The 21,040-nt window shown below is 45.8% G+C and overlaps 1 protein-coding gene across 1 annotated transcript in view; it reads right to left on the reverse strand.

Annotated features, from left to right (window-relative positions):
* Positions 1-639: 639 nt before the first annotated feature.
* The window catches only part of LOC138287288 (zinc finger protein 91-like), a 74,872-nt gene continuing 54,471 nt past the window's right edge, over positions 640-21,040 (reverse strand). The window contains exon 3 of the mRNA XM_069227646.1: positions 640-10,336. Coding sequence (XP_069083747.1) covers positions 6,687-9,224 — 2,538 coding nt within the window. The 5' untranslated portion in view covers positions 9,225-10,336 and the 3' untranslated portion in view covers positions 640-6,686. The remainder of the gene's footprint in view (positions 10,337-21,040) is intronic.

Raw genomic sequence — 21,040 nt, forward strand, 5'->3', positions numbered from 1 at the left:
ACTGTGTGTTATGGGCCTGCTGGGGAGTGTACATCTAAATTTGCCTTGAATCCTGGTGTTAGATAAGGCTGGATACCGGAACCTTTTTATTTATTTTCTATATAAATAATCTGAAAAGGGTCCTATCTACAGAAGGGCATGATCTACCAAGAGAGAACCGTTTGTATTTCCTCCTTGTCTCATGTCTCTTTTTTCATTTTCTCTCCCACCATACTTTCTGCATCTTGCTCTCTTGTTCTCTTTCTCTCATTTCTTTCTGTCAATTCAATTCATCGTACATTACTCAAATTCAATATTGCTTTATCAGCATGGCAAACATCGGGGGTGGCCGCAGTGTTTGGAGGCCCCCGCTATTTTGTAGAAAAGGGACTCAGTTCCACCTTGCGCCCCAGCCTGCGACTGAGAGGTGTTACCTGGTGGATGGCTCTGCAGTTTCTTGCATCTGCAAATACTGGCATCAGAGTGTTTGTAACTACCCGTCCCACCAGTACCAGCCCCTTTAATTGTGTGAATGGCACAAGAGAGGAACAGACAACGTGACAAGATTAACCCTTCTACTGCTTGACGCACTGTAAATGTGAAACACCTTTGTGATTTGGAGCTGGGTAAGGAACACCATCAGGAAACAAACACAAATTGCCAGCACATTTTATTTATTTGCTGAAAGGTATTTAAAAATCTAATTTCCAAGTTCCACATATCTGTTTAATAATATTTACACTTTCAGCCATTTCCGAGTTTAGTTACAGATTGATAGTGGGAAAAACATGATGCATAAAAAGTAAAACCAAAATGTTCTTTTAACATTATTTTATGTTTCTTGTTTTTAAAATAGGCCGTCAACCTTTCACGTGAGGATTATTATAAGCGCCTGACATCACTTTTTGTGACATCACTACATGTGACATCATTGTGATTTGCATATGAGAAGTGTCCCCCTCCCTTTCTTCCTCACAACTTGTGCCCTGTTTATTGGCATGACGTTAGTCTATGGGTATTGAACATAAATATATAAATTCACGGGTATTGAAGCCGTTCCTTTAGTGGCGTCACACACGGACAAGTATTTGGCTGCTTCACTTGCTCTTCCCACTCCTTCTATTTCTCACTTTCTTTCATTTTGCTCCCTCTTTCTTTGTCTCGCTCCTTTTATCTCTCTTTTGCCTTCTATATCTGCCACACACTCCTTCTTGCTTTAGCTTCATGAATGTCTCTGCCGCTTCTGACACTCAGACAACAAACCCCTCTGAACATTTGAGAATAAGGGACAACCGGTGTGAAGAGGAGTTGCCGGGTGAGCAATTGATCGTCCTAGCAATTCAATGTGTTTGATGTGGGATTTAACTATTTCACCACATTCTTCAAACAGAATCTGCTGGTTCATTGGTTTCATTCTGGGAAAAATAGGAGCTCGGCAAGTCACAAAATTCATGGGGGGAGCCAAGCCAGAGCAGAGCTAAGGGTCAGACTTAGTTATAAGGCCCAAAGAACGAGCGGATACATCAACTGATTCAATGCGTAAATGATGCAGCAAACATTATGTAAGAGCAGGGTATACTCTGTTGGATTAAAAATCCTGAACACCTGTGCTTCACTTTAGTTCAATACATATACTGCAGCGGCATTTGTAAATAGTAATCTATACATTTTACCAATGGAGGTTCCCATCTCCAGAGCCCTGACAACACATCCATGAGCGAAACAATAGGTGACAATTTGTCATCTGCACTGTATTTATACTGCCAATATTTTTGTATGTGGGACAGTCTTATAGCGTGTTAAACTACATGAAAGTGAACGCAGTATGTGTAAAATGTTAAAATGTCTTTTTTGAACAAGGCTAAACGTGAGATAAGTCAGGATACAATAATTTCTTCACTGAAAAAAACAAAGATTACAGAGATGGTATACTTAGAAAATAGAATTTAAAAAAAAACTTAGGAATTGACTGAAAAAAACAAAGGTTATAAGGGCGTTATATGGCTGTGGAAAAGCTACATAGTTTGCATTTGCTAGAACTTTTTCCCCTTGCTCACCCTTCACCCGTTCATGGTTCTCATAGTATTATGAAAAACTCTTTGTACTGGGCTCCTTCATTCCACAATCATTCCTATAAAGAATTGTGCCATCATTTCCCGATTCTGTCCTTTAACTAGTTAGGATTTGGTTGAATAATTCTTTGTAAATAAGAAACTCATAAAACACATTTATATACAATTAATCTAACAGTGAATCCTTTACGTAGTGAGCAGTCAGCCAAGAACCAGCTCAATGTTAAATATCCCTGGGAAGTGCCACTATGATGGGTGCATTGACAGGTGCGTGTGAGGATGGACATTAGCATTGCTTCTTCCGTGTCAGAGATTGGGTGGTAAGTATCGTGCACTGCAAGCATTAACCCTGAGAGTTACAGCTCACATTCTGCTGCTTTTAAGTCTTGTGCTTTTGGACACTGTTCTCCGGCTACTGCCAGTGAATCATCAATGTTGTATGAAAATGACCAAACACCACGATCAACTGTGAACATTCACCAGCGCGTGCTTGTTAAACTAGTTCTTCTTGCAGGGACTCAGTCGAGGTGTGTTGGGTTTATGGGTTTTATCACTAACCCCTCAAGTTAGCTGAAAGTACCCTTGTTAGTCCCAGTATTGTTCAGAGTGCTGCCTTTACAGGTAGCAGGACAGGTGTACTTGGATGTTTTTCTTTGCAACTGCATAAAAACCAACAATGTTTCTTTAATTTTAGTCAGCAATGTGCTAGTCTCCCAATGTGCTTCCTGGTATGTCATGTTGTTTTGTTATGTGTGCAAAAGTGAACAATCACTGAGAATAGACACGTTCTATAATTCTACAGGCATCGAGATTTGTGTTTTTTCTTTTCTGACTAGACGGGTCTTCTATGATCTGGTATTTGAATGCCCACATCATTGACATTTTATCTTTCTCTGTAATTCCTTCATGTTAAAATAACTGCACTTTTTTGCTCCTGTCTATGCCCTCAGATGGTTCACTATCATTGTTAATCTTCTTAAGTTCTTTCCAGACTCGCTGCACCTCTAGGATTATTTCCATGTGAGTGAAAATAAAGTGTGTTTTCGCTGAGGACTGTGTAGAATCGAAAATTGACAAAAGCTCTTCACACTTTCAATGCACTTCTAGGTCTTCCCACTGTGTGTTTGCTCATGACTTCTAGAGAGCTGATAATTGACAAAAGCAGTTCTGACATTCATTGCAATGTTTTTGTTTTTCTTCTGTGTGCGTTTGCTGATGTACCAATAGGTTTAATAACTGACAAAAGCTATCCACACATTCACTGCACCAGAACGGCTTTTCCCCAGTGTGTGTCCACTGATGAATCCTTAATGTTGAAAAGTCACTAAAACTATTTTCACATTCATTGCATTTGACTAAAGCTCTTCATACATTCACTGCACTTGAATGGCTTTTCCGCTGTGTGTGTTCCTTGATATATTTGTAGGCCTGGTAAACTAAAGCTCTTCACACATTTGGGGCAATTGAAAGGCTGTTCCCCTGTGAATGTTCGCTGATGAATCCTTAATGTTGGCACGTTCCTAAACCTACTTCCACATTGACCGTAATAGTATTGTTTATCCCCCGTGTGTTTGCTGATGTCTTCGTAGTTTTGATAATCAACTGATCCTATTCACACATTTACTGCACCTTTATGTTTTTCCCTGGAGTGTATTTGTTGCTGCTTTTGTAGGCCTGATAAGTGACTAAGTGGGTCATGACGACCCTGGCGGCCGGCGGAACACTGGCGGTAATACCGCCAGCAGGCTGGCGGTGTTCCGCCAGTGTATTATGACTGTGGTGCATTAGCCATGGCCATAATGCCAGCCCCTCCATTGTACCGCCAGGCTTCTGCCGGGCGGTCATAATCACCAGCCAGGCTAGCTAGCCAGGACCCCAGTGCTCATAAGTATGTTCCCTGTATGTATTCCCTGTGTGGTGCCTAACTGTATCACTGAGGCTCTGCTAACCAGAACCTCAGTGTTTATGCTCTCTCTGCTTTTAAAATTGTCAATGCAGGCTAGTGACTAATTTTACCAATTCTCATTGGCACACTGAAACACCCTTATAATTCCCTAGTATATGGTACCTAGGTACCCAGGGTATTGGGGTTCCAAGAGATCCCTATGGGCTGCAGCATTTCTTTTCTCACCCATAGGGAGCTCAGACAATTCGTACACAGGACTGCCCCTGCAGCCTGAGGGAAATAACGTCCACGTTATTTCACAGCCATTTTACACTGCACTTGGTGAAGGTTAGGTGCAAAGTTACTTAGTGTGTGGGCACCCTGACACTAGCCAAGGTGCCCCCACATTGTTCAGGGCAAATTCCCCGGAATTTGTGAGTGTGGGGACACCATTACAATCGTGCACTACATATAGGTCAATACCTATATGTAGCGTCACCATGGTAACTCCGAACATGGCCATGTAACATGTCTAGGATCATGGGATTGTCACCCCAATACCATTCTGGTATTGGGGGGACAATTCCATGCATCCCCGGGTCTCTAGCACAGAACCCGGGTACTGCCAAACTGCCTTTCCGGGGTCTCCATTGCAGCTGCCAACCCATCAGTCAGGTTTCTGCCCCCCTGGGGCCTGGGCAGCCTGGTCCCAGGAAGGCAGAACAAAGGATTTCCTCTGAGAGAGGGTGTTACACCCTCTCCCTTTAGAAATAGGTGTGAAGGGCTGGGGAGGAGTAGCCTCCCTCAGCCTCTGGAAATGCTTTGATGGGCACAGATGGTGCCCATCTCTGCATAAGCCAGTCTACACCGTTTCAGGGATCCCCCAGCCCTGCTCTGGCGCAAAACTGGACAAAGGAAAGGGGAGTGACCACTCCCCTGACCAGTACCTCCCAGGGGAGGTGCCCAGGGCTCCTCCAGTGTGTCCCAGACCTCTGCCATCTTGGATTCAGAGGTGTTTGGACACAATGGACAGCTCTGAGTGGCCAGTGCCAGCAGGTGACGTCAGAGACCCCTCCTGATAGGTGCTTACCTCTTTCAGTAGCCAAACCTCCTTTTTATGGATATTTAGGGTCTCTCCTCTGGGCTATTCCTCAGATAACGAATGCAAGAGCTTACCAGAGTTCCTCTGCACTTACCTCTTCAACTTCTGCCAAGGATCGACCACCGACTGCTCCAGGAGGCCTGCAAAACCGCAACAAAGTAGCAAGACGACTACCAGCAACATTGTAGTGCCTAATCCTGACGGCTTTCTCGACTGGTTCCTGGTGGTGCATGTTCTGAGGGCTGTCTGCCTTCACCCTGCACTGGAAGCCAAGAAGAAATCTCCCGTGGGTTGACGGAGTCTTCCCCCTGCTAACGCAGGCACCAAATTTCTGCATCACTGGTCCGCTGGGTCCCCTCTCATCCTGACAAGTGTGGTCCCTGGAACACAGCAGCTGGGTCCAAGTGTCTCCCACAGTCCAGTGGCCCTTCTGTCCAAATTTGGTGGAGGTAAGTCCTTGTCTCCCCACGCCAGACAGCAAACCTGTGTACTGCATGATTTGCAGCTGCTCCGGCTTCTGTGCACTTTTCCAAGGATTCCTTTGTGCACAGCCTAGCCTGTGTCCCCAGCACTCCATCCTGCATTGCCCAACTTGCTGAGTTGGAGTCCGACGTCGTGGGACCTTCTGTTGTGATTCTGAGTCGACCGCTGTCCTCAGATCTTCTAAGTGCTTGTTCCGGTACTTCTGCGGGTGCTGCCTGCTTCTGCCAGGGCTCTTTGAGTTGCTGAGCGCCCTCTCCATCTCCTCCTCAAAGGGGCGACATCCTGGTCCTTCCTGGTCCCCAGCAGCACCCAAAATCTTCAACTGCGACTCTTGCAGCTAGCAAGGCTTGTTTGCAGTCTTTCTGCGTGGAAACAACTCTGCATCCTCCAGCACGCCGTGGGACATCTTCTGACCAAAGGAGAAGTTCTTGGCACCTTCCGTCATTGAAGAATCTTCAGCTTCTTCCACCCGGAGGCAGCCCCTTTGCACCTTCATCTGGGGTTTAGTGGGCTCCTGTCCCCCCGGACACTTGTGTGACCCTTGGACTTGGTCCCCTTCCTTTACAGGTCCAGGAATCTGTCTTCAGTGTTTTGCTGGTGGTTGTTGTTCTTGCAGAATCCCCTATCTCGACTTTACTGTCTTTCTGGGGTAGTATGGTAACTTTACTCCTACTTTTCAGGGTCTTGGGGTGGGGTATCTTGGACACCCTTAGTGTTTTCTAACAGTCTCAGCGACCCTCTACAACCTACACTAGGCCTGGGGTCCATTCGTGGTTCGCATTCCACTTTTGGAGTATATGGCTTTTGTTGCCCCTAGGCCTATTTCTACCTATTTCATCCTATTGTGATTCTACATTGTTTGCACTACTTTTCGAACTGTTACTTACCTGATTTTGGTTTGTGTGCATATAATTTGTGTATATTACTTACCTCCTAAGGGAGTATATCCTCTGAGATACTTTTGGCATATTGTCACTAACATAAAGTACCTTATTTTTAGTAACTCTGAGTATTGTGTTTTCTTGTGATATAGTGCTATATGATATAAGTGGTATAGTAGGAGCTCTGCATGTCTCCTAGTTCAGCCACGGATACCGCCAGCACTGTTCATACAATTCACTGCACTTCAATGTTTTTTCTCCTGTGTGCATTCGCTGATGTTTCCTTAATGCTGAAGAGTCACTAAAACTACTGCCGGATTCACTACAATTTTAAGGATTTCCCCCGTGTGTATGCGCTGATGTCTATGTAGGTGTGATAACTTACTAAAACTATTCCCACATTCACTGCACTTGAATGGTATTTCGCCTGTGTGTGTTAGCTGATGAGTCCCTAATGATGAAGCATATCTAAAAGTGCTGCCACATTCACTGCATTTGAATGGCTTTTCCACTGTGTGTGTTCGCTGATGATTCCTTAATGATGAAGAGTAAATAAAAGCGCTGCCACATTCACTGCACTTGAATGGTTTCTCCCCTGTGTGTGTTCGCTGATGTGTTTTTAGGTTTGATAACTGACTAAAGCTCTTCACACATTCACTGCACTTGAATGGTGGTTTTTCCCCAGTGTGTGTTCGCTGATGAATCCTTAATGATGAAGAGTAAATAAAAGCGCTGCCACATTCACTGCACTTGAATGGTTTTTCCCCTGTGTGTGTGCGCTGATGTCTTTTTAGGTTTGATAAGTGAATAAAGCTCTTCAGACATTCATTGCACTTGAATGGTTTTTCCCCAGTGTGTGTTCGCTGATGAATCCTTAATGATGAAGAGTAAATAAAAGCACTACCACACTCACTGCACTTGAATGTTTTTTCCCCTGTGTGTGTTCGCTGGTGACTCATTAATGTTGAAGGGCAAGTAAAAGAGCTGCCACATTCACTGCACTTGAATGGTTTCTCCCCTGTGTGCGTGCGCTGATGTCTTTTTAGGTTTGATAACTGACTAAAGCTCTTCACACATTCACTGCACTTGAATGTTTTTTCCCCTGTGTGTGTTCGCTGATGAATCACTAAAGATGAAGCACAACTAAAAGCTCTGCCACATTCACTGCACTTGAATGGTTTTTCCCCTGTGTGTGTTCGCTGATGTTTTCGTAGGTGTGATAACTGCCTAAAGCTCTTCAGACATTCACTGCACTTGAATGGTTTTTCCCCTGTGTGTGTTTGCTGATGTCTTTTTAGGTCTGATAACTGACTAAAGCTCTTCAGACATTCATTGCACTTGAATGGTTTCTCCCCTGTGTGTGTTCGCTGATGTCTTTTTAGATCTGATAACTGACTAAAGCTATTCCCACATTCACTGCACTTGAATGGTATTTCCCCTGTGTGTGTTCGTTGATGAGTCCCTAATGATGAAGCATAACTAAAAGTGCTGCCACATTCACTGCATTTGAATGGCTTTTCCCCTGTGTGTGTTCGCTGATGAATCCTTAATGATGAAGAGTAAATAAAAGCGCTGCCACATTCACTGCACTTGAATGGTTTCTCCCCTGTGTGTGTTCGCTGATGACACTGTAGGTTTGATAACTGACTAAAGCTCTTCACACATTCACTGCACTTGAATGTTTTTTCCCCTGTGTGTGTTCGCTGATGAATCACTAAAGATGAACCACAACTAAAAGCTCTGCCACATTCACTGCACTTGAATTGTTTCTCCCCTGTGTGTGTTCGCTGATGTCTTTTTAGGGTTGATAATTGACTAAAGCTCTTCAGACATTCATTGCACTTGAATGGTTTTTCCCCAGTGTGTGTTCGCTGATGACTCCTTAATGATAAAGAGTTTTTAAAAGCGCTGCCACATTCACTGCACTTGAATGGCTTTTCCCCTGTGTGTGTTTGCTGATGTCTTTTTAGGTTTGATAATTGACTAAAGCTCTTCAGACATTCATTGCACTTGAATGTTTTTTCCCCTTTGTGTGTTTCCTGGTGAATCATTAATGTTGAAGGGTAAGTAAAAGTGCTGCCACATTCACTGCACTTGAATGGTTTCTCCCCGGTGTGTGTTCGCTGATGAATCCTTAATGATGAAGAGTAAATAAAAGCGCTGCCACATTCACTGCACTTGAATGGCTTTTCCCCAGTGTGTGAGCGCTGATGTCTTTTTAGGTATGATAACTGACTAAAGCTCTTCACACATTCACTGCACTTGAATGGTTTTTCCCCTGTGTGTGAGCGCTGATGTCTTTTTAGGTTTGATAAGTGATAAAAGCTCTTCAGACATTCACTGCACTTGAATGGTTTTTCCCCTGTGTGTGTTCGCTGGTGTCTTTTTAGGTTTGATAAGTGACTAAAGCTCTTCAGACATTCATTGCACTTGAATGGTTTTTCCCCAGTGTGTGTTTGCTGATGAATCCTTAATGATGAAGAGTAAATAAAAGAGCTGCCACATTCACTGCACTTGAATGGTTTTTCCCCTGTGTGTGTTCGCTGATGTCTTTGTAATTGTGATGACCTGCTAAAGCACTTTGCACGTTCACTGCACTTGAATGGCTTTTCTCCTGTGTGTGTTCGCTGATGTCTTTGTAATTGTGATGACATACTAAAGCACTTTGCACATTCACTGCACTTGAATGGTTTTTCCCCTGTGTGTGTTTGCTGATGTCTTTTTAGGTTTGATAATTGACTAAAGCTCTTCAGACATTCATTGCACTTGAATGGTTTCTCCCCTGTGTGTGTTCGCTGATGTCTTTGTAATTGTGATGACATACTAAAGCACTTTGCACATTCACTGCACTTGAATGGTTTTTCCCCTGTGTGTGTTTGCTGATGAATCCTGAGTTGTGAAGAATCACTAAAACTACTTCCACATTCAGTGCAATGGTATGGGTTTTCCCCTGTGTGTGTTTGATGATGTCTTTGGAGGTGTGATGATTGACTAAAGCTCTTCACGCATTCACTGCACTTGTATGGTTTTTCCCCTCTGTGTGTTTGCTGAAGTCTGGTATTTGACTGATGCTCTTTACACAATCACTGAACTTGAATGTTTTTTTTTCCTGTGTGAGTTTTCTGATGGTGCTTTAATTGAGATGAGAAACTAAAACTCTCACTAAATGTCTATGATTTGTTTTTCTTGGTTAGCGTCTGTGGTCGGTTATATATTTGTCTACAGCCCAAGTCTGTGCTTCCTAATGAGCCATTAGGCTGATAAAGCACTTGCACGTTTGATTTCTGAATTAAAACTAACGTTCAATAGCCATTAAATACGTGTCACACTCATAATATATATAAAATATATGGTAGGTGGTTGTGATTTTAGATTGGATTATGGCTATGCACGCTTGCGGGTAAAGACTAATCTCCCTTCTGGCCGGTGCAAATTGGAACAGTCTGTTGTATTGTAGACAGCAGAACTCCTCTTCTCTTCTACCCCTCAGTTGTTTGGCTCCACTCTGTTGGGCTTTTCTCTGGTTGCTGTGATTTGGCCAGGAAGAGTTTACAATACACGCAGAGCATTGAATGATGGTCTGTTCTCACTTTAGAAAACAAAGCACTGCTGTAACATCATACTGATCACATGACCAAAGCTGGTGTTGGACACATGTTTATACAAGAGGTAGTTTGTTGTTGTTGTTGCTGCCTTCATTTTCAAGCAGTCATTTCTTCGTCTTGTGGTGTTGAGGTGCTCAGCTCAAACTCTTACATCCACTGAATTGCTCTTAAATGCTTCTTCCAGGATCAGTTTATGTGCAGGTTTCTCAGTTGCTGTCTGTATTGATGTTTTCCTGAATACCGGAGCTCATTGTTGGTGACTGTTCTTTGCAGATCTGCAGTTTTATCTTCTTTATTCATAATAATGTCATGCATTCAAGGCTTGTTTTCTGTTGGATGTGAAGATATTAAAAATTACTACATGGAAATGTGAATACACAATATTGAACTGGTTGTAAATTACATCTCTACTTTACCGTCTTTGAAACTTAGCAAGGAATACTTCACCATACACGGATATTTAACTAAACGTTTTGTTGAACATGTCACATTGTATTAACTTCGGAAAAGGAGGTGATTTACCAGTGTTCACAGAGTAACTAAGAAAAGGAAGGACGCTCATGGAGTGCCTATGTCACAACGTATTAACTTCTGAAAAGGGGGTGATTTACCAGCGTTCACAGAGTAACTTAGTAAAGGAAGGACGCTCATGGAGCGCCTGTGTGCTACATGTCACATGGTATTAACTTCTGAAAAGGAGGTGATTTACCAGTGTTCCCAGAGTAACTTAGTAAAGGAAGGACGCTCACGGAGCACCTATGTGGTACTGGTGCTGCTTTAGGTAGATGCACATGGATTAGATTTAATTTAAAGAAGAATTGATTGTGGAAAAACAGAGGGATCAGGCTGGGCTGTTGTTATTTAATAACTCTTCAAAAAATATATAACAAAGGTAACTCTTCAGGAAGTATATAACAAAAATACCTCAATTCACACACTTCAAATAAATGCTTCCCTGTTCACATTGGATCAGCTCAAATGCCAACTCCAGTCTTCACCTTACTGTTTATCAAGTCACCCTTGACACTTTCAAAAGCTCCCCTGGTTCAAGCATTACTGTTTTTTTCTAACCTGAAAGATTGGAGCATTATTGCGAGTTGAGGTGGCTTCCTATTGCCATAACATCTGCCCATCTCCCTCAAACTAGCAGAGCTTATAGTGCCTGATTCTGGCCCTGAAAGACAACTTAAAAAGCAAGTCTTTAGTTCTTTCTAAAGTAGGCAACGGTCTTTAAGATGCAGCTCCTTCCAGGGCCTTTTTGTAAAAAAGAATGAGTGGTTGATTGTAACGCCCGACCTTTACATTATACGCACAAATAAGGCACACAAACATTGATTCATATAATTTATTATTCAACAATATCAGTCATTAAGAGAATCCATCACAACTAATAATTCACCGGGTATATCCCCGCAACGGATGTGTGCATTTAACCTTTTTCCTCTTTTTCTGCCTTCACGTGGTATCTGACTTAATGTTGTAAGTTTGGGACCCAGGATGCTCCTTTGTAACTGGATGGGCATTGGGCAGATCGGTGTGAGTTATCCACAGGTGAGGCTGCACTTCTACCTTTCCATATTTCTTATATTCAAGTTTACCTAATTTCCTTTCCTTCAGCTCCCTTACGTCTGGACACTCACTCTGCAGCGTTCAGCAGAAGTCAGATAATGGCCTCGAAGTCAAGAGGCCACGGCTGTCAGCGTAGGGATTACAAGCTTATTTTTGGAAGCTCGCCTGTGAGGTACAAACAGAGGAGGCACATAGGTATTTGTCTATGAGGTACAAACAGAGAAGGTGCACCGGTAGGTGCTTAGGAGGAACAAAAGAGGTGCAGAGGTAGGTGCGAATGAGGTACAAACAGAGGAGGCGCACAGGTAGGTGTTCATGAGGTACAAACAGAGGAGGCGTACAGGAAGACGTGTATAAGTTACAAACATAGAAGGTGCATAGGTAGGTGCATGTGAGGTAGAAACAGGAGGTGCACATGTAGGTGCTTATGAGCTACAAACAGAGGAGACACACAGGTAGGTGCCTATGAAGTACATAGAGAGACGGTGCAGAGGTAGGTGTTTCTGAGGTATAAACAGAGGAGGCGCACAGGTAGATGCTTATGAGCTACAAACAGAGGAGGTTCACATGTAGATGCCTATGAGGGAGTGAATGTTTGATTTGTTCCGTATTCCTTCCATCATCTGTTCTTTTTGCTTTTGTCGTCCGAAGGTCAGGCACCAGACTACCTCTGCTCCAGCCGGTAGTGCCTCTCTTTGACCCCTTGTCAACTTCAGATGTGATGCTCTCTGCCCCATCCTTCTGGGAAGCGCTGGCAAGTTGGGAATTCTCACTCCCCCACTTTTTGCCAAGGAAATAGCACTATTGATGCCCATGTGAAACGTGTGTGTCTATGGGGCATGCATGGGCACTTGGCTCTACCTGTTCTTTCTGTACACAGGAGGCGTGCACCCTGCACTCCATCCACCCACATTTCAATCTGCGTTTTGCCTGCTACGTAGTGGAAAGGTGTTAACCAAAAGTAATTACCATACAGCATGGTCAACAACAGTACAAACTTCCCCATATGCGAGATCGACTAAAGAATAGCTGGCAGTAGCATACACTTTGTCACACCCCCAGAAAAATTACATGTGTAATCTGACTGACTGATGGAACGTTTGCAGTTTTTTTTTTTCCACCACCATCTTTATTACATTTTGTTCGCATTGAACATAATTTCAGCGTAGTGGGAGAGAAAAATCAGGTAAAATTGCTAAAAAACCGATAAGACAGCAACTGTAAAAGAAAATTGCAATTTTTGCTGTTTAGTACCCAGACGTTAGGTTACACCTAATTTTCTTATTTTTTTCCTCCCAAAAAATTTACCTGATTTGCTTCTAACCTAGGCAAAATTTGACAAATCTAAACAAAATCTGGCATAAAACTGGAATTTATTTTTTAGTCCAGTTCGATCTGCTAATAACTGTGGCACAGTTTGATAAATCGGCACAGAATTTAGCAGAGTATTAGGACACTTGTAATAGGCCTCAAGAAAATGACAGAAGGCCTACTCTGATCAACACACGACGTAGAAAACAAATGTGCAGCGGTGTACATGATACATGAAAAGTACAGGCCTCGGTTTGAATACAATGGTCACGCAGGGATGCAGGGACAGAAAGGAGAATGAAGAGAGAGGCCGGGTGCAGGGTAAAAGCAGTCACAGTCCGACTTTGCATGCCATAGATAATTTAGAAGGACGCATACACAAAGGAGAGTCTGAGCCACTTTCTGATTCCAGGGTTAGGAGAAGGGGTAAATCATGACAGGCTGAAAGGGAGACACAGCACTAGATGTTTGTGTTTCAAGGTTGGCAGGGAGTGGCAGACAGACCGTAAAACTTCAAAGTAGGCAGACGTGTAGGGAGGACAGATTGATAGAGTTCAAAGGGTAGGATCAAAGGTCACTGTGTATGTAGGAAGATATATATGTATTATATCGGTTATTGCTGAATTTTAGTAACAGGTAGTCAGATATCGTTTAAAGAATTATAGTCTTTGTTAATTGTAAATGTAATGAAGGAGGTGGAACTTAGGTGCCTACTAAGAGCATAAAAATCGCTGATTGTAAGAGCTGAGTTGAGTGTGGCTTCAGTTACACAACTGTGCTGTACTTCTGGCCATATTTACTTATAAATATACTCAATTATTATTAGAATTGTGTCACTTCTTTATTTCTGACAAAAACTCAACTACATTTTGGCGAGCGGCAGCCAGGAGCCCGCTACTTCCTTAAGTCCCTGGATGCAGCTGAAGGAAGCACCGCCGGTGACGCTTCAATAGAACATTGCGCTCAAACCAGGTGAGAATGACACCTGTCTGTTCAAGCGGACGGGCGAAATTCCAGAGCCTGCTTACCTAAAGAGTAGGATGGGTTGGGCTTCGAACTCTGATAGTTAAAAGTGCATAATTCTGTTGTAATTGTAGTATGTGGAAGTAAGTGCATGCAGGATTTGTGTGTTTAAAAAAAAATATAATGTTGATGTAGAAATGAAATGTGATATCCCGGCCAGGCTGGAAGACACACTATTGCCCATATTATGGCAATGGCGGTAAATCCCACTTACCGCCACGCTGACTACTGACAACATACCGCTGCAGCGGCAGCTATCCGTATATCATGACACACACACACCAATACGTCACTATTTAGCCACACACACAAGTCCGCCACACCAAAGGTCAGTGATAAACCGGCGGTATCAAAACCCACACCGTTACGCCAAAAGAACAACGCCCATCACATTATGACCCACGAATCACCACGGCGGACATTCAATAGCGGTAAACCATTGGCGGTACATACCGCCACGCTCAAAATACACACATACCAAACAGCACAACATTGGACAATTCGAGTTACACACACTTGACACCCATACACACACCACACCCACACACACCACTATAAAATACACACCCACAGTACCCACAACCCTTTACCATTACAAACAATTGCGACAAGATAGACACCACGACCACAGACAAGACCAGAGCCACACACCACCATCACCTATACACCACCCACGCACCTCACAACATGTAGGAAGGTAGCCTCCATCTAGCATTGTTACCCCCACTTTTGGCCTGTTTGTGAGTATATGTCAGTGTGTTTTTACTGTCTCACTGGGATCCTGCTAGCCAGGACCCCAGTGCTCCTAGTGAAAACCCTATTTGTCAGTGTGTTTTATATGTCTCACTGGGACCCTGCTAACCAGAACCCCAGTGCTCATAGGTTGTGGCCTGAATGTGTTCCCCGTGTGGTGCCTAACTGTGTCACTGAGGCTCTGCTAACCAGAACCTCAGTGCTTATGCTCTCTCTGTATTTACAATTGTCACTGCAGGCTAGTGACCATTTTTACAAATTCTGATTGGCACACTGGAACACCCTTATAATTCCCTAGTATATGGTACCTAGGTACCCAGGGTATTGGAGTTCCAGGAGATCCCTATGGGCTGCAGCAATTCTTTTACCACCCATAGGGAGCTCAGACAATTCTTACACAGGACTGCCACTGCAGCCTGAGTGAAATAACATCCACGTTATTTCACAGCCATTTTTCAATGCACTTAAGTAACTTATAAGTCACCTATATGTCTAACCCTCACGTAGTGAAGGTTAGGTGCAAAGTTACTAAGTGTGAGGACACTCTGGCACTAGCCAAGGTGCCCCCACATAGTTCAAGGCAATTTCCTCTGACTTTGTGAGTACGGGGACACCATTACACGCGTGCACTACATAAAGGTCAATTCCTATATGTAGCTTCACAATGGTAACTCCAAATATGGCCATGTAACATGACTACAATCATGGAATTGTCCTCCCATGCCAAATCAGGTATGGGGTGCCAATCCCATGCATCCCCAGGGCTCCAGCATGGACACCGGGTACTGCCAAACTAGCTCTCTGGGGATTTCACTGCAGCTACCGCTGCTGCCAACCCACAGACAGGCTTCTGCCCTCCTGGGGTCTGGGCAGCCCAGTCCCAGGAAGGCAGAACAAAAGATTTCCTTAGAGAGAGGGTGTTACACCCTCTCCCTTTAGAAATAGGTGTCAAGGCCTGGGAGGAGTAGCCTCTCCTGGCCTGTGGGAGTGCTTTGAAGGGCACAGATGGTGCCCTCCTTGCATAAACCAGTCTACACCGGTTCAGGGATGCCTCAGTCCCTGCTCTGGCACAAAACTGGACAAAGGAAAGGGGAGTGACCACTCCCCTGTCCATCACCACCCCAGAGGTGGTGCCCAGAGCTCCTCTAGTGTGTCCCAGACCTCTGCCATTATGAATGCAGAGGTGTGAGGGCACAATGGAGACCTCTGAATGGCCAGTGCCGGAAGGTGATGTCAGAGACCCCTCCTGATAGGTGCTTACCTGGTTAGGTGGCCAGTCCTCCTCTGAGGGCTATTTAGGGTCTCTCCTGTGGGTTTCTCGTCAGATACCGAATGCAAGAGCTCACCAGAGTTCCTCTGCATCTCCCTCTTCGACTTCTGCCAAGGATCGACCGCTGACTGCTCCAGGACGCCTGCAAAACCGCAACAAAGTAGCAAGACGACTACCAGCAACATTGTAGCGCCTCATCCTGCTGACTTTTTCAACTGTTTCCTGGTGGTGCATGCTCTGAGGGCTGTCTGCCTTCACACTGCACTAGAAGCCAAGAAGAAATCTCCTGTGGGTCGACGGAATCTTCCCTCTGCTAACGCAGGCACAAAAACGTCTACATCACCGGTCCTCTGGGTCCCATCTTGTAGGAAAGTACCATTTTGCCTGGCAAGTTAACCCCATATTTCACTGTATATATGTTGTTTTAGTGTATGTGTCACTGGGAGCCTGCCAGCCAGGGCCCCAGTGCTCATAAGTGTGCCCTGTATGTGTTCCCTGTGTGATGACTAACTGTCTCACTGAGGCTCTGCTAACCAGAACCTCAGTGGTTATGCTCTCTCTGCTTTCCAAATTGTCACTAACAGGCTAGTGACTAATTTCACCAATTCACATTGGCATACTGGAACACCCTTATAATTCCCTAGTATATGGTACTAAGGTACCCAGGGTATTGGGGTTCCAGGAGATCCCTATGGGCTGCAGCATTTCTTTTGCCACCCATAGTGGCTGACTATTCTTACACAGGCCTGCCAGTGAAGCCTGAGTGAAATAACGTCCACGTTATTTCACAGCCATTTACCACTGCACTTAAGTAACTTATAAGTCACCTGTATGTCTAACCTTCACCTGGTAAAGGGTGGGTGCAAAGTTACTTAGTGTGTGGGCACCCTGGCACTAGCCAAGGTACCCCCACATTGTTCAGGGCAAATTCCCCAGACTTTGTGAGTGCGGGGACACCATTTCACGCGTGCACTATACATAGGTCACTACCTATGTATAGCGTCACAATGGTAACTCCGAACATGGCCATGTAACATGTCTAAGATCATGGAATTGTCACCCCAATGCCATTCTGGCATTGGGGAGACAATTCCATGATCCCCCGGGTCTCTAGCACAGAACCCGGGTACTGCCAAACTGCCTTTCCCGGGGTTTCACTGCAGCTGCTGCTGCCAACCCCTCAGACAGGTTTCTGCCCTCCTGGGATTCAGCCAGGGCTGGCCCAGGAAGGCAAAACACAGGACTTCCTCAGAGGGAGCGTTTTACACCCTCTCCCTTTGGAAATAGGTGTCAGGGCTGGGGAGGAGTAGCCTCCCCCAGCCACAGGAAATGCTTTGATGGGCACAGATGGTGCCCATCTCTGCATAGGCCAGTCTACACCGGTTCAGGGATCCCCCAGCCCTGCTCTAGCCCGAAACTGGACAAAGGAAAGGGGAGTGACCACTCCCCTGACCTGCACCTCCCAGGGGAGGTGCCCAGAGCTCCTCCAGCATGCCCCAGACCTCTGCCATCTTGGATTCAGAGATGTGCTGGCACACTGGACTGCTCTGAGTGGCCAGGGCCAGCAGGTGACGTCAGAGACTCCTTCTGATAGGCTCTTACCTTTCTTACTAGCCTATCCTCCTTCCTAGGTAGCCAAACCTCCTTTTCTGGCTATTTAGGGTCTCTTCTTTGGGGAATTCTTGAGATACTGAATGCAAGAGCTCACCAGAGTTCCTCTGCATCTCCCTCTTCACCTTCTGCCAAAGGATCGACCGCTGACTGCTCAGGACGCCTGCAAAACCGCAACAAAGTAGCAAAGATGACTACTGCAACCTTGTATCGCTTCATCCTGCGGGCTTTCTCGACTGTTTACTGGTGGTGTATGCTCTGGGGGTAGCCTGCCTCCTTGATGCACCAGGATCTCTGAAGAAACCTCCTGTGGGTCGATGGAATCTTCCCCCTGCAACGGCAGGCAACAAAAGACTGCATCACCGGTCCTCTGGGTCCCCTCTCAGCACGACGAGCCTGGTCCCTGGAACTCAGCAACTCTGTCCAAGTGACTCCCACAGTCCAGTGACTCTTCAGTCCAAGTTTGGTGGAGGTAAGTCCTTGCCTCCCCACGCTAGACTGCATTGCTGGGTACTGCGTGATTTGCAGCTGCTCCGGCTCCTGTGCACTCTTCCAGGATTTCCTTCATGCACAGCCAAGCCTGGGTCCCCGACACTCTAACCTGCAGTGCACAACCTTCTGAGTTGTCCTCCGGCGTCGTGGGACTCCCTTTTCTGACTTTGGGTGGACTCCAATTCACTCCTCTTCTAAGTGCCTGTTCCGGTACTTCTGCGGGTGCTGCCAGCTTCTGTGAGGGCTCCCTGACTTGCTGGGCATCCCCTCTGTCTCCTCATCCAAGTGGCGACATCCTGGTCCCTCCTGGGCCACAGCAGCATCCAAAAACCCTAACTGCGACTCTTGCAGCTAGCAAGGCTTGTTTGCGGTCTTTCTGCGTGGGAACACCTCTGCAAGCTTCTTCACGACATGGGACATCCATCCTCCAAAGGGGAAGTTCCTAGTCCTCTTCGTTCTTGCAGAACCCAAAGCTTCTTCCATCTGGTAGCAGCTTCCTTGCACCCTCAGCTGGCATTTCCTGGGCATCTGCCCACTCTCGACACTGTCGCGACTCTTGGACTTGGTCCCCTTCTCTTACAGGTACTCAGGTCCGGAAATCTACTGTTGTTGCTTTGCTCGTGTTTGTTTTCGTTGCAGAATCCCCCTATCACGACTTCTGTGATCTCTGAGGGTTGTAGGTGCACTTTACACCTACCTTACAGGGTCTTGGGGAGGGCTATTTTTCTAACCCTCACTGTTTTCTTACAGTCCCAGCAACCCTCTACAAGCTCACATAGGTTTGGGGTTCATTTGCGGTTCGCATTCCACTTTTGGAGTATATGGTTTGTGTTGCCCCTATACCTATGTGCTCCTATTGCAATCTATTGTAACTTTACACTGCTAGCATTACTTCCTTTTGCTATTACTGCATATTTTTGGTATTGTGTACATATATCTTGTGTATATTTTTCATCCTCATACTGAGGGTACTCACTGAGATACTTTTGGCATATTGTCATAAAAATAAAGTACCTTTATTTTTAGTATATCTGTGTATTGTGTTTTCTTATGATATTGTGCATATGACACCAGTGGTATAGTAGGAGCTTTACATATCTCCTAGTTCAGCCTAATGGTCGGTCAGCCAGCAGCTCTGGTCGTCTGGATCTGGATGACCAACCTGGCCCATCAGGGACCTCCGGACAGTTGGTTACCCAGGCACAGTCACACATCATCACAGAGCCTCCCCCCTCAGGAAACACCACCACAGCACCCACCCAGCATCCCCATGCTTCTGTCCCCAGGACACATCAATCAGCAGTGTGTCCACCACTACAGGGACCCCAGGGCACACCTCGTACCCAAGACAATCAGGGACCTGGGGTCAGTGGCAGTGGGCACATGGTTCAGGGGACAGAGGCACAGGACAACCGGGAAACTGGGAGGAGTGCTGTCAGCCAGGTGGAGGACAGGACCAGGGAACCAACTCTCCTCTCCACGAGGCACTCACCAAGATCCTGGGAGCATACCAACATTCCCAGGATACGCTGGGCCAGATCCTGGACAACGTGCAGGAGAACAGGCGGCTGCAGGAGGGACAGCACCAGGGGATCAGGGAGGAATTGAAGTCCATCAACACCACCCTGGTCTCCATTGCAGGTGTGCTGGCAGACATGGCCAACATTATGAGGGAGGCAGTCTTACAACAGCGGGCCCCTGCCACTAGCCAGTCAACTGAACTGCCCTCCGCTTCTGCTGCCGATAGTGGACAGGAGGGCCTGCCAGAGGACCAACAGGCCACCAGCACCCCTCCCTCTGCAGAAGGAGAACCACCCTGCAAACATTCCCTGCGATCCAAGCAGAAGCCAGAGACTATTGCCAAGACCCCTGCCAGGAAATAAGACTCTCCTGATTGTCACCCTTGTGTCCCACTCTGTCACCCTGTCCACCTTTGTAGGAAAGTACCATCTTGCCTGGCATGTTACCCCAATTTTTCACTGTATATATGTTGTTTTAGTTGTATGTGTCACTGGGAACCTGCCAGCCAGGGCCCCAGTGCTCATAAGTGTGCTTGAAAGTGTTACCTGTGTTATGACTAACTGTCTCACTGAGGCTCTGCTATCCAGAACCTCAGTGGTTATGCTCTCTCATTTCTTTCCAAATTGTCACTAACAGGCTAGTGACCAATTTTACCAATTCACATTGGCATACTGGAACACCCTTATAATTCCCTAGTATATGGTACTGAGGTACCCAGGGTATTGGGGTTCCAGGAGATCCCTATGGGCTGCAGCATTTCTTTTGCCACCCATAGGGAGCTCTGACAATTCTTACACAGGCCTGCCACTGCAGCCTGAGTGAAATAACGTCCACGTTATTTAACAGCCATTTACCACTGCACTTAAGTAACTTATAAGTCACCTATATGTCTATCCTTTACCTGGTAAAGGTTAGGTGCAAAGTTACTTAGTGTGTGGGCACCCTGGCACTAGCCAAAGTGCCCCCACATTGTTCAGGGCAAATTCCCCGGACTTTGTGAGTGCGGGGACACCATTACACGCGTGCACTACACATAGGTCACTACCTATGTGTAGCTTCACAATGGTAACTCCGAATATGGCCATGTAACATGTCTAAGATCATGGAATTGCCCCCTCTATGCCATCCTGGCATTGTTGGCACAATCCCATGATCCCACGGGTCTGTAGCTCAGACCCGGGGTACTACCAAACTGCCTTTTCAGGGGTTTCACTGCAGCTGCTGCCAACCCCTCAGACAGGTTTCTGCCCTCCTGGGGTCCAGCCAGGCTTGTCCCAGGATGGCAGAACAAAGGACTTCCTCAGAGAGAGGGTGTTACACCCTCTCCCTTTGGAAAAAGGTGTTAAGGCAGGGGAGGAGTAGCCTCTCCCAGCCTCTGGAAATGCTTTCATGGGCACAGATGGTGCCCATTTCTGCATAAGCCAGTCTACACCGGTTCAGGGACCCCTCAGCCCTGCTCCGGCGCGAAACTGGACAAAGGAAA

The sequence above is a fragment of the Pleurodeles waltl genome, chromosome 4_1, assembly GCF_031143425.1.
Source record: "Pleurodeles waltl isolate 20211129_DDA chromosome 4_1, aPleWal1.hap1.20221129, whole genome shotgun sequence".
Classification (NCBI taxonomy): domain Eukaryota; kingdom Metazoa; phylum Chordata; class Amphibia; order Caudata; family Salamandridae; genus Pleurodeles; species Pleurodeles waltl.